Here is a 12,301-nt window from a genome sequence, read left to right on the forward strand (position 1 = left end):
GCGCGGCGTCGCGCATCACGACGCGTTGACCTATTTTACACACGACGCGTAAATGAGGCGCAAATGACGGCCACGTGGGACAGGCCCTTTAAGGACCACAATTACCTCCAGTTAATAAGGAAGTTATCTGCGCTCAGTGGTGAAACTGCCAAGTGATTTCCCGTATTCGAGCCCACAAAACCAAACGCAGGTGGCGTTTCAGATGGGGAATTGAAATTGTACCGAGTAGCAAACCGGCGGCTGGAGGAACTCGACAGGCCGAGCAGCGTCTGTGAATTACGATCAACCATGGAGCAAATAGATTGTCGTGTTTCCGTGTCTGCATTGGTGTTTAGATTGGAATGGAAAGGGGAAGTTTTGCTATAATAACAAGTTTCAAGATGCTTTCAGCATCCAATATGCTCTGTTTCAGAGTCTCTTGCCCAGAGTATGGACATCGAGAACCAGACAACATCGGTTTAAGGTGAGGGGGGGGGGGGGGGAAAGATTTAATAGGAATCCGAGGGGTAACTTTTTCACGCAAAGGGCGGTGGATGTATGGAACAAGCTGCCAGAGGAGGCAGGGATTATCCCAATGTTTAATAAAAAGTTAGATAGGTGCCTGGATAGGCCAGGTTTAGAGGGATATGGGCCAAACGCAGGTAGTGTAGATGGGACATGTTGGCCAGTGTGGGCAAGTTGGGCCGAAGGGCCTGTTTCCACTGTAGGACTCCAATACTTCAGAGCAAATGCACCCAGTAGAACCTCCTGCTTTATGCAAGGAAAAACGTCCATAGTACAAAGAGCGATTGGAGTTATATGGATTATAGCTACACCCTTCACAGCCTGTGAAGGGTGGGTTAGCATATGATGAGTGTTTGACGGCACTGGGCCTGTACTCACCGGAGTTTAGAAGGATGAAGGGATGGGGACCTCATTGAAACTTACTGAATAGTGAAAGGCTTGGATAGAGTGGATGTGGAGAGGATGTTTCCATGTACCTGTCTAAACGTTACTTAAACCTGGCGATAGTCCCCACCTCAACTACCTCCTCCGGCAGACAAAATGTGTAGAAAGAAAGAACTACAGATGCTGGTTCACACCGTAGATAGACACAAAGTGCTGGAGTAACTCAGCGGGTCAGGCAGCATCTGTGGAGAACATGGATAGGTGACGTTTCACAGAGTGCTGGAGTAACTCAGCGGGTCAGGCAGCATCTGTGGGGAACATGGATAGGTGACGTTTCACAGAGTGCTGGAGTAACTCAGCGGGTCAGGCATCATCTGGGGAGAACATGGATAGGTGACGTTTCACAGAGTGCTGGAGTAACTCAGCGGGTCAGGCAGCATCTGTGGAGAACATGGATAGGTGACGTTTCACAGAGTGCTGGAGTAACTCAGCGGGTCAGGCAGCATCTGGGGAGAACATGGATAGGTGACGTTTCACAGAGTGCTGGAGTAACTCAGCGGGTCAGGCAGCATCTCTGGAGAACATGGATGGGTGACGTTTCTGGTCGGGACCCTTCCTCAGACTCCATCTCTGGAGAAAAGAGATGGATAGGAGTCTGAAGAAGGGTACTGCCATTTTTGACTACCTCCTCTGACACCTCACTCTATACACCCATCACCCCTCAGATTCCTACTAAATCATTTTCCCTTCACCTTAAACCCATGTCCTCTTGTTCTCGATTCCCTTACTCTGGGCAAGAGACTCTGAGCGTCTACCCGATCTAGTCCTCTCGTGATTTTGTACACCTCTATAAGATCGCCCCTCATCCTCCTGCGCTCCAAGGAATAGAGTCCCAGCCTACTCAACCTCTCCCTGAGGCTTAGGCCCTCGAGTCCTGGCAACACCCTGCTAAATCTTTCGAGCTTGACAACAGCTTGAGCGAGACTGGATAGACTCAGCTTGTACTCTCTAGAATTTAGAAGATTAAAGGGGGATCTTATAGAAACGTACAAAATTCTTAAGGGGTTGGACAGGCTAGATGCAGGAAGATTGTTCCCGATGTTGGGGAAGTCCAGAACAAGGGGTCACAGTTCAAGGATAAGGGGGAAATCATTTAGGACCGAGATGAGAAAAACATTTTTTTTCACACACAGAGAGTGGTGAATCTGTGGAATTCTCTGCCACAGAAGGTAGTTGAGGCCACAGTTCATTGGCTATATTTAAGAGGGAGTTAGATGTGGCCCTTGTGGATAAAGGGATCAGGGGGTATGGAGAGAAGGCAAGTACAGGATACTGAGTTGGATGATCAGCCATGATCATATCGAATGGCGGTGCAGGCTCGAAGGGCCGAATGGCCTCTACTCCTGCACCTATTTTCTATGTTTCTATAACATCTTTCCTGTGATATGGTGCCCAAAACTGAACACAATACCCTAAATATGGGACGACAGATGGCACAATGGGCTAAGTGTTCGGCTGGCAGCCGGAAGGTAGCCGGTTCGAATCCCGCTTGGAGTGCATACTGTCGTTGTGTCCTTGGGCAAGACACTTCACCCACCTTTGCCTGTGTGTGAATGTGTGTGAATGTGTGTGAGTGATTGGTGGTGGTCGGAGGGGCCGTAGGCGCAGATTGGCAGCCACGCTTCCGTCAGTCTGCCCTAGGGCAGCTGCGGCTACAGAAGTAGCTTACCACCACCGAGTGTGACTAAGGAGTGAATGAATAATGCGATGTAAAGCGCCTTGAGTATTAGAAAGGCGCTATATAAATCCCATCCATTATTATTATTATTAAATGCGGCCTCACCAGCGTCTTATACAACTGCAACATGACCTCCCAACTTCTGTACTCAATACTGTGACTGATGAAGGCCAATGTGCCAAAGGCCTTGATGACCCCATCTAGCTGTGACGCCACTTTCACCATGTACCTGGTGAATGAGGTTTAGCAGTACCCTTGGCGTTCCACGGAGACACCTAGATTCCCTGACACAATGGGTTGAATGGAGCATCAACTGTTCTGTCCAAGTTCTGCTCAACTGGACGTCAATACTTCGGCGAGACCAAGCGCAGACTGGGCGATCGTTTAGCTGAACACCTCTGCTCAGACCGCCTTGGTCTACGCGATCTCCCGGTTGCCAAACACTTTAACTCCCCCTTCCATTCCCACGCTGACCTTTCTGTCCTAGGCCTCCTCCACTGTCAGAGTGAGGCCCAACACAAATTGGAGGAACAGCACCTCATATTTCGCTTGGGTAGCTTGCACCCCAGTGCAAGTCTCTAACTTCAAGTAATCCTGGCATCCCCCCTCTCTCTCCGCCCCTCCCCCACACTAGGTCATCGTACTAGTTTCACTGTCGTCCTGCTGAGTTTCACTCGTTATCACCTTCTCCACAGCCAACAATGGACCATTGTGGGCTCCAACTTTCCTTGATCACCATTGCTGGCTTTGATTTAACCTCTTGCAATCCTTTCAGTCATTTGTTCCATGGACCTCCTTATATCTCTCGTTTCCCTCTCCCCTGACTCGACCCATTCCTTCTCTCCAGAGATGCTGCCTGTCCCGCTGAGTTACTCCAGATTTTTGTGTCTATCTTCGGTGTAAACCAGCATCTGCAGTTCCTTCCTACACAGTTTACCAGAATGACGACTGGCTTGGAGACTATTAGCTGCAATGAAAGGTTGCACTGACCTTGCAGAAGCTAAGTATGTATTCCCAATCTTCCAATCCACCACGTTGCAGCCCTTGCACTTTTTTTAACCTGCACTTTCGCCGCAGCTGTCACATTATATTCAGCATGCTTTTTTTCCACGACTCATGCATGGCTTAATCATAAAGGAATCAGGAAGTCATGTAGCAGTTTTAGAAAAATAATTTGGTTAGACCGCATTTGGAGTATTGCGTGCAGTTCTGGTCTCCACGTTACAGGCAGGATGTGGAGACTCTGTAGAGGGTGCTGAGGAGGTTTACCAGAATGATCTTCCAGATCAGGTAAATGCACAGAGTCTCTTGCCCAATTGAGGACTAGAGGACATAGGTTCAAGGTGAAGGGGGAAAGGTTTAATAGGAATCCGAGGGGTAACTTTTTCACACAGTGGGTGTATGGAACAAGCTGCCAGAGGAGGTAGTTTAGGCTGGGACTATCCCATCGTTTAAGAAACAGTTAGACAGGTACATGGATGCGACGGGTTTGGAGGGATATGGACCAAGGTGGGACTAGAGCAGCTGGGACATTGTTGGCCGGTGTGGGCAAGTTGGGCCAAAGGGCCCGCTTCCACACTGTATCACTCTATGACTCTCCGATGCTTGGATTAGAGTGTATTTGCGGTAAGGACAGGCTGGACAGACTTGGATTGTTTTCTCTGGAACGTAAGAGGTTGAGGGGAGACCCGATAGAAGTTTATAACATTATGAGAGGCAGAGATAGGGTAGACAGTCAGAACCTTTTCCCCCAGGGTGGAAATGTCCAAGACTAGAGAGCATAGATTTAAGGTGAGAGGGGGAGAGATTAGAGGAGTTGTGCGGGGCAAGTTTTGCTACACAGAGATTATAAAACACTGCCAGGGACGGTGATGGAAGCAGCTCGAGTAGCAATGTTTAAGAGGCTTTTAGACAGGTACATGAGCAGGGAGAGGATTTAGGGGGGGGGGGGGGGGGGGGGGGGGGGGGGGGGGGGATATAGACCACGTGCAGGCAGACTAGTTTAGTTTAGTTTAGAGATACAGCACGGAAACAGGCCCTTCGGCCCACCGAGTCCTCGCCGACCAGCCATCCCCGCACGCTAACACTATCCTACACACACTAGGGACATTTTTTACCGAAGCCAATTAGCCTGCAAACCTGTACGTCTTTGGAGTGTGGGAGGACACCGGGGGGGGGGGGGGGGAGAGAGAGAGAGAGCGCGAGAGCCCCCCCTAAGATTGTTAATGGCTTGGACACGCTAGAGGCAGGAAACATGTTCCCGATGTTGGGGGAGTCCAGAACCAGGGGCCACACACAGTTTAAGAATAAGGGGTAGGCCATTTAGAATGGAGACGAGGAAACACTTTTTCTCGCAGAGAGTTGTGAGTCTGTGGAATTCTCTGCCTCAGAGGGCGGTGGAGGCCGGTTCTCTGGATGCTTTCAAGAGAGAGCTAGATAGGGCTCTTAAAGATAGCGGAGTCAGGGGGTATGGGGAGAAGGCAGGAACGGGGTACTGATTGGGGATGATCAGCCATGATCACATTGAATAGCGGTGCTGGCTCGAAGGGCCTAATGGCCTCTACTCCTGCACCTATTGTCTATAATAATCGGCTCCTGATTTCAAGTCTTGACACTGTGGTTAGTTGTTGCACAGTCAGAATCGGCCACACAAGTTGCTGCAAAGGCAGCAGATCTGGTGCTGCACCACCGTGCCACCCCGATGCGGAGATTAACAGCAGTCCTCTCTCTGCCTTTTCTTTTCCACAGCCACAGCATTGGAGGTGAAGTTACAAGGCAGTCCTTCGAACAGAGGGCAGGGGAAGTCGGCAACTCTCTCCCACAAAGAGCTTACAGAGGGCCAGAGCGATTTCCCAAAGCAAGAACGATGGGCGAATATTTGAAGATGAGGAAAGGACAGGAGTTGTTAGCTCGACACGAGCTAAACACTAGTTGCTGGCTGGAAGGGCCGAATGGCCTCCTCCTGCACCTATTTTCTATGTTTCTATGTTTCGATGGCACAGCGGTAGAGTCACTACCTCACAGCGGCAGACGCCCGGGTTCAATCCTGACCACGGGCGCTGTCTGTACGGAGTTTGTACGTTCTCCCCGTGAGTGACCCCCGTGGGTTTTCTCCGGGTGCTCAAAGCTCAAAGGTTTGCACCCACACTCCAAAGACGTACAGTTTTGTAGCATAATTGGCTTCTATAACTTGTCCCTAGGGTGTGCAGGGGTGATCGCTGGGCAGCGTGGACTCGGTGGGCCGAAGGGCCTGCTTCCTAAAGTGTAAAGTGGTCCCATTAAACAAAGCTCAAAGGTTCATGGTTGAATCTATTGTTTCCAATCAGATATCAAAGGGGGTTGTTCATGTTTTACATAAACAGCTTACATTAACACGAAAACTTCAGAGATAAGGGGATGATAGGTGAAACCACTCATCTGGAACTTTGCTTGTCTGATCTTGATGTTCCACCCTTGTAAGAAACCGAGGAAACGTGTCGCTGTCTCATTTTTTTTTCTGCAATCGTCATTCTGACCATTATTTTTTTTTAATCATAGAAACATAGAAAATAGGTGCAGGAGGAGGCCATTCGGCCCTTCCAGCCAGCACCGCCATTCATTGTGATCATGGTTGATCGTCCCCTATCAATAACCCGTGCCTGCCTTCTCCCCATATCCCTTGACTCCACTGGCCCCTAGAGCTCTATCCAACTCTCTCTTAAATCCATCCAGTGACTTGGCCTCTACTGCCCTCTGTGGCAGGGAATTCCACAACTTCACAACTCTCTGGGTGAAAAAGTTTTTTCTCATCTCAGTCTTAAATGACCTCCCCTTTATTCTAAGACTGTGTGGCCCCTGGTTCTGGACTCGCCCAACATTGGGAACTTTTTTCCTGCATCTAGCTTGTCCAGTCCTTTTATAATTTTATATGTTTCTATAAGATCACCCCCTCATCCTTCTAAACTCCAGTGAATACAAACCTAGTCTTTTCAATCTTTCATCATATGACAGTCCCGCCATCCCAGGGATCAATCTCGTGAACCTACGCTGCACTGCCTCAATCACAAGGATGTCCTCCCTCAAATTAGGAGACCAAAACTGTACGCAATACTCCAGATGTGGTCTTACCAGAGCCCTGTACAACTGCAGAATATCGTAACTCAAGAGCTTGTGTGGAACTCTAGAAACATAGAAAATAGGTGCAGGAGGAGGCCATTCGGCCCTTCGAGCCAGCACCGCAGAGGATGAGAGGATGAGGTTGAGGATGGTGCCTCTGAGAGGGAACCAGTGGGCTGATCAGAACAGGGACATCCTCTTTGTAGCCTAATTGAAGAGACACAGAGTCATGCAGGCCCTTCAGCCCAACTTGCCCATGCCTACCCAGATGCCCCATCTAGGCTAGCCCCACCTGCCCGCATATGGTCCATATCCCCATATCAGCCATGATCATATTGAGTGGCGGTGCTGGCTCGAGGGGCCGAAAGGCCTACTCCTGCACCTATTGTCTATTGTCTATAAACCTGTCCTATCCACGTACCTGTGTAGGAAGGAACTGCAGATGCTGGTTTAAACTGACGATAGACACAAAGAGCTGGAGTAACTCAGCGGGTCAGACAGAATCTCTGGAGAGAAGGAATGGGTGACGTTTCGGGTCGAGACGTCTGAAGCAGGGTCTGGACCCGCAACATCACCCATTCCTTCTCTCCAGAGATGCTGTCTGACCCACCGAGTTACTCCAGCGTTTTGTGTCTGTCCATGTACCTGTCCAAGTGACTTTTAAATGTTGTGATAAGCTCATAAGTGATAGGAGCAGAATTAGGCCATTCAGCCCATCAAGTCCACGCTGCCATTCAATCATGGCTGATCTATCTTTCCCTCTCGACCCCAATCTCCTGCCTTCTCCCCGTAACCCCTAGTCCCTGCCTCAACTACCTCCTCTGGCAGCTCGTCCCATACACTCACCACTCTGTGTGAAAAGGTTGCCCCTCAGATCTTGCCCCTCTTCCCTTAAACCTATGTTGTCTGGTTCTCGATTCCCCATACTCTGGGTCAAAGACTCTGAATTCCCCCTATAGACCTCTCATGATTCAATACACCTCTATAAGATCATCCCTCATCATCCTGCACTCCAAGGAATAGAGTCCCAGCCTGCTCAACCTCTCCCTGTAGCTCACTCTCGAGGGAGCTGGTCTTAAAGTATAGGAAGGAACTGCAGATGCTGGTTTACACCGATGATTGACAAAAAATGCTGGAGTAACTCGGTCTGACGAAGGGTCTTGGCCCGAAACATCACCTATCCCTTCTCTCCAGAGATGCTGCCTGACCCGCTGAGTTACTCCAGCTTTTTGTGTCTATCCTCGGGGTACACCGGCATCCGCAGTTCCTTCCTACACGATTTAACTCGTCGACTCCCGCCGCTCAAGAGACATTACTGTTAACATTTTTCACAGTGGGTTGCAAATCGTTAAAAGAGTCTCCACAGAAATCTCCACAGGGAAAAAAACAAAAGCATTTTTAATCCAAAATCTCAAATAAAACCGATAGACGCACGCATTTAAAAATTAAGATCGTCCCACTAACAATGACTATTGATTAGTTCCAGCTACTGTATGTGAATGTACAAACAGGAGCAGTGTCCCCGGGACACACAAGCCCGTCGTGGCTGAATGACATTCCTGCTACAACCACCAAGAACTTTCGCAAAAATAGGCAATTACAATAGGCATAGACAATCGGCCTCATCGTACAAAGTTGTGTCCCCGGTTCAAACAGGAGCGCCTGGCAAATATCCCGCATCAGAACCAATCGCCCGTTTAGTGAAATGCGAAATGTTTCAATTTGGATCAATTACGAATTGATGTAACTCACCGTTTCGGTCGTTGGGAAATAGGGGTTACCGATTTTATCTGTGTTTTATTGTGATTTTCAGTGTGTTTTTGCTTTATTTTCGTACCTGCTTGTGGCTGCGGGGCAGCGTGCCCCCCGAGTAGGCGAGGGTCTTGTAAAGATCGGACGCCTTGTACGTTTCAGCGCCCGTCCTGTAGATTTCAGCGTTCTTCTTGTAAATTTCACTGGTCCTGTAAGTTTCAGCGTTCTTCTTGTAAGTTTCACTGGTCTTGTAAATTTCAGCGCCCGTCTTGTAAGTTTCAGCGCCCGTCTTGTAAGTTTCACTGGTCTTGTAAGTTTCACCGGTGTTATTGTAAATTTCGCTCTCAGCCCCACTGGACGCGGCGCAATGGGCGCCTCCGTAATCCTCCTTGCGGCTTAACCTCTTCACTCTTCGGAAAGTCATTTTCCAACGATTCTCATTCTAATTCTCTTCTCGCCGAGTAGCAACTGAACGGCGAGTCTGCCTCCCGAGTATCAAAGTGCGAGCTGCTCCCTGACACGAGTATATCACAACGTCTAGACGGATGTAGCAAACCCCCCCCCCCCCCCCCCCCCCCACCCGCACGTGGTCGAGGTGTGGTTAGAGTTTCATTTCCCCCCAAACCCGATAAGGATCTGCAAATAACGAGAAGCTTTCGACTGTTCTTTTTTTGTTTGGACAATCTCACTAGCGCCCATAACAAAGGCGATGTAAACGCGCCTTTAACCTGAATGCGCAGCTCGCAATTTATACTGGAGAGGTTGGTTTCTACCGACTATCGGCAATAGTGTACAATAGTGAAAGGCCTGGATGGAGTGGATGTGGAGAGGATGTTTCCACTAGTGGGAGAGTCTAGGACCAGAGGGCACAGCCTCAGAATTAAAGGACGTTCCTTTAGGAAGGAGATGAGGAGGAATTTCTTTAGTCAGAGGGTGGTGAATCTGTGGAATTCTTTGCCACAGAAGGCTGTGGAGGCCACAAGTCAGTGGATATATTTAAGGCAGAGGTAGATAGATTCTTGATCAGTACGGGTGTCAGGGATTATGGGGAGAAGGCAGGAGAATGGGGTTCAGAGGGCTAGATAGATCAGTCAAGTCAAGTCAAGAGAGTTTATTGTCATGTGTCCCAGATAGGACAATGAAATTCTTGCTTTGCTTCAGCACAACAGAATATAGTAGTCATACATACAGAACAGACCAGTGTGTCTATATACCATAGACCATATATATACACACATAAATAAACGGATAAAGTGCACTAGGCTGTTATAGTCCATAGTCTGTTTGAAGTTGAGTTGAATAGCCTGATGGCTGTGGGGAAGTAGCTGTTCCTGAACCTGGATGTTGCAGATTACAGGCTCCTGTGCCTTCTTCCCGATGGCAGCGGAGAGATGAGTGTGTGGCCAGGATGGTGTGGGTCCTTGATGATGCTGCCAGCCTTTTTGAGGCAGCGACTGCGATAGATCCCCTCGATGGTGGGGAGGTCAGAGCCGATGATGGACTGGGCAGTGTTTACAACTTTCTGCATCCTTTTCCGCTCCTGGACGCTCAAGTTGCCGAACCAAGCCACGATGCAACCGGTCAGCATGCTCTCTACTGTGCACCTGTAGACGTTAGAGAGAGTCCTCCTTGACAAACCGACCCTCCGTAATCTTCTCAGGAAGTAGAGGCGCTGATGTGCTTTCTTGAAAATTGCATCAGTGCTCTGGGACCAGGAGAGATATTCGAAAATATGCACGCCCAGGAATTTGAAGTTCTTGACCCTTTCCACCATCGTCCCGTTGATATAGACGGGATTGTGGGTCCCCATCCTACCCCTTCCAAAGTCCACAATCAGTTCTTTGGTTTTACTGGTGTTGAGAGCCAGGTTATTGTGCTGGCACCATTTGGTCAGTCGGTCGATCTCTCTTCTGTACTCTGACTCATCTCCATCAGTGATACGTCCCACAACAGTGGTGTCGTCAACGAACTTGATGATGGAGTTCGCACTATGACCGGCTACGCAGTCATGAGTATAGAGTGAGTACAGCAGGGGGCTGAGCACGCAGCCTTGAGGTGCTCCCGTGCTGATTGTTATCGAGGATGACACATTTCCACCAATACGAACAGACTGTGGTCTGTGGATGAGGAAGTCGAGGATCCAATTGCAGAGGGATGCGCAGAGACCCAGATCTGAGAGCTTGGTAACCAGCTTGGAGGGGATGATGGTATTAAATGCCGAGCTGTAATCAATTAATAACAGCCTGACATATGAGTTTTTGTTGTCCAAGTGGTCCAGTGCGGAGTGGAGGGCCAGCGAGATCGCATCCACCGTTGATCTGTTGTGGCGGTAAGCAAGCTGCAGCGGGTCCAGGTTTTTGTCGAGGTAGGAGTTGATTTGCGCCTCGATCAACCTCTCAAAGCACTTCATCACCACCGGCGTTAGTGCCACTGGTCGATAGTCATTGAGGCACGTCACCTTGCTCTTCTTGGGCAATTCTTGGGTATAATTGATGCCCTTTTAAAGCAAGTGGGAATCTCAGACCTCAGAAGTGAGGGGTTGAAAATGTCCGTAAAAACGACCGCCAGTTGGTCCGCACAGGTTTTTAGAACACGACCAGGTATACCATCAGGACCAGGCGCTTTCCGAGGGTTCAACCCCCTGAAGGATCTTCTGACATCGGCCTCGATTGAATGGCGGAGTAGACTTGATGGGCCGAATGGTCTAATTCTGCTCCTATCACTTATGACCTTAATCCTGTTGTCGACAAAGCTGGCCATTGTGCCAGGGCCTGTAAATCAACGACATTCCACTCAGAGGTGGTGGGTGAATGGAACGAGCTGCCAGAGGAGGTAGTTGAGGCAGGGACTATCCCAACATTTACATTTAGACAGGTACACGGATGGGACAGGTGTAGAGGGATATGGGCCAAACGCAGGCAGGTGGGACTAGTGTTGATGGGGCATGTTGGCTGGCATGGACATGTCTACGCGATCTCCCGGTTGCCAAACACTTTAACTCCCCCTCCCATTCCCACACTGACCTTTCTGTCCTGGGCCTCCTCCACTGTCAGAGTGAGGCCCAGCACAAATTGGAGGAACAGCACCTCATATTTCGCTTGGGCAGCTTACACCCCAGCGGTATGAACATTGACTTCTCTAACTTCTAGTAACCCTTGCACCCCCTCTCTCTCCGCCCCTCCCCCACCCTAGTCTTCGTACTAGTTTCACTGTCGTCCTGCTGAGTTTCACTCGTTATCACCTTCTCCACAGCCAACAATGGATCATTGTGGGCTCCACCTTTCCTTGATCATCGTTGCTTTTTTTGGCGTATCTTTCATTCATTTGTTCTATATCTCTCCACATCACCGTCTATATCTCTCGTTTCCCTCTCCCCCTGACTCTCAGTCTGAAGAAGGGTCTCGACCCGCAACGTCACCTGTTCCTTTTCTCCAGAGAAGCTGCCTGCCTGTGGCGGCACGGCGGCGCAGCGGTAGAGTTGCTGCGTTACAGCGCCAGACACCCGGGTTCCATCCTGCTGTCTGTACGGAGTTTGCACGTTCTCCCCGTGACCTGCGTGGGTTTTCTCCGAGATCTTCGGCTCCCTCCCACTCTCCAAAGACGTGCAGGTTTGGAGGTTCATTGGCTTGGTGTAAATGTAAATTGTCCCCAGTGTGTGTAGGATGATGTTAGTGTGCGGGGATCGCTGGTCGGCGCGGACTCGGTGGGCCGAAGAGCCTGATCCCACGCTGTATCTCTGAACTAATCCAAACTAAACACACTGAGTTACTCCAGCTTTCTGTGTCTATCTTCAGTGTAAACCAGCATCTGCAGTTCCTTCCCACGCCT

General features: G+C 49.6%; 1 protein-coding gene across 1 annotated transcript in view; it reads right to left on the reverse strand.

The window, feature by feature from the left end:
* tamalin (trafficking regulator and scaffold protein tamalin) overlaps positions 1-9,019 on the reverse strand; it is a 28,776-nt gene extending 19,757 nt beyond the window's left edge. Inside the window, exon 1 of the mRNA XM_033015643.1 lies at positions 8,559-9,019. Within this exon, the coding sequence (XP_032871534.1) occupies positions 8,559-8,897 (339 nt within the window). The 5' untranslated portion in view covers positions 8,898-9,019. The remainder of the gene's footprint in view (positions 1-8,558) is intronic.
* Between the last annotated feature and the right edge of the window lie 3,282 nt (positions 9,020-12,301).

The sequence above is a fragment of the Amblyraja radiata genome, chromosome 46, assembly GCF_010909765.2.
Source record: "Amblyraja radiata isolate CabotCenter1 chromosome 46, sAmbRad1.1.pri, whole genome shotgun sequence".
Lineage (NCBI taxonomy): Eukaryota > Metazoa > Chordata > Chondrichthyes > Rajiformes > Rajidae > Amblyraja > Amblyraja radiata.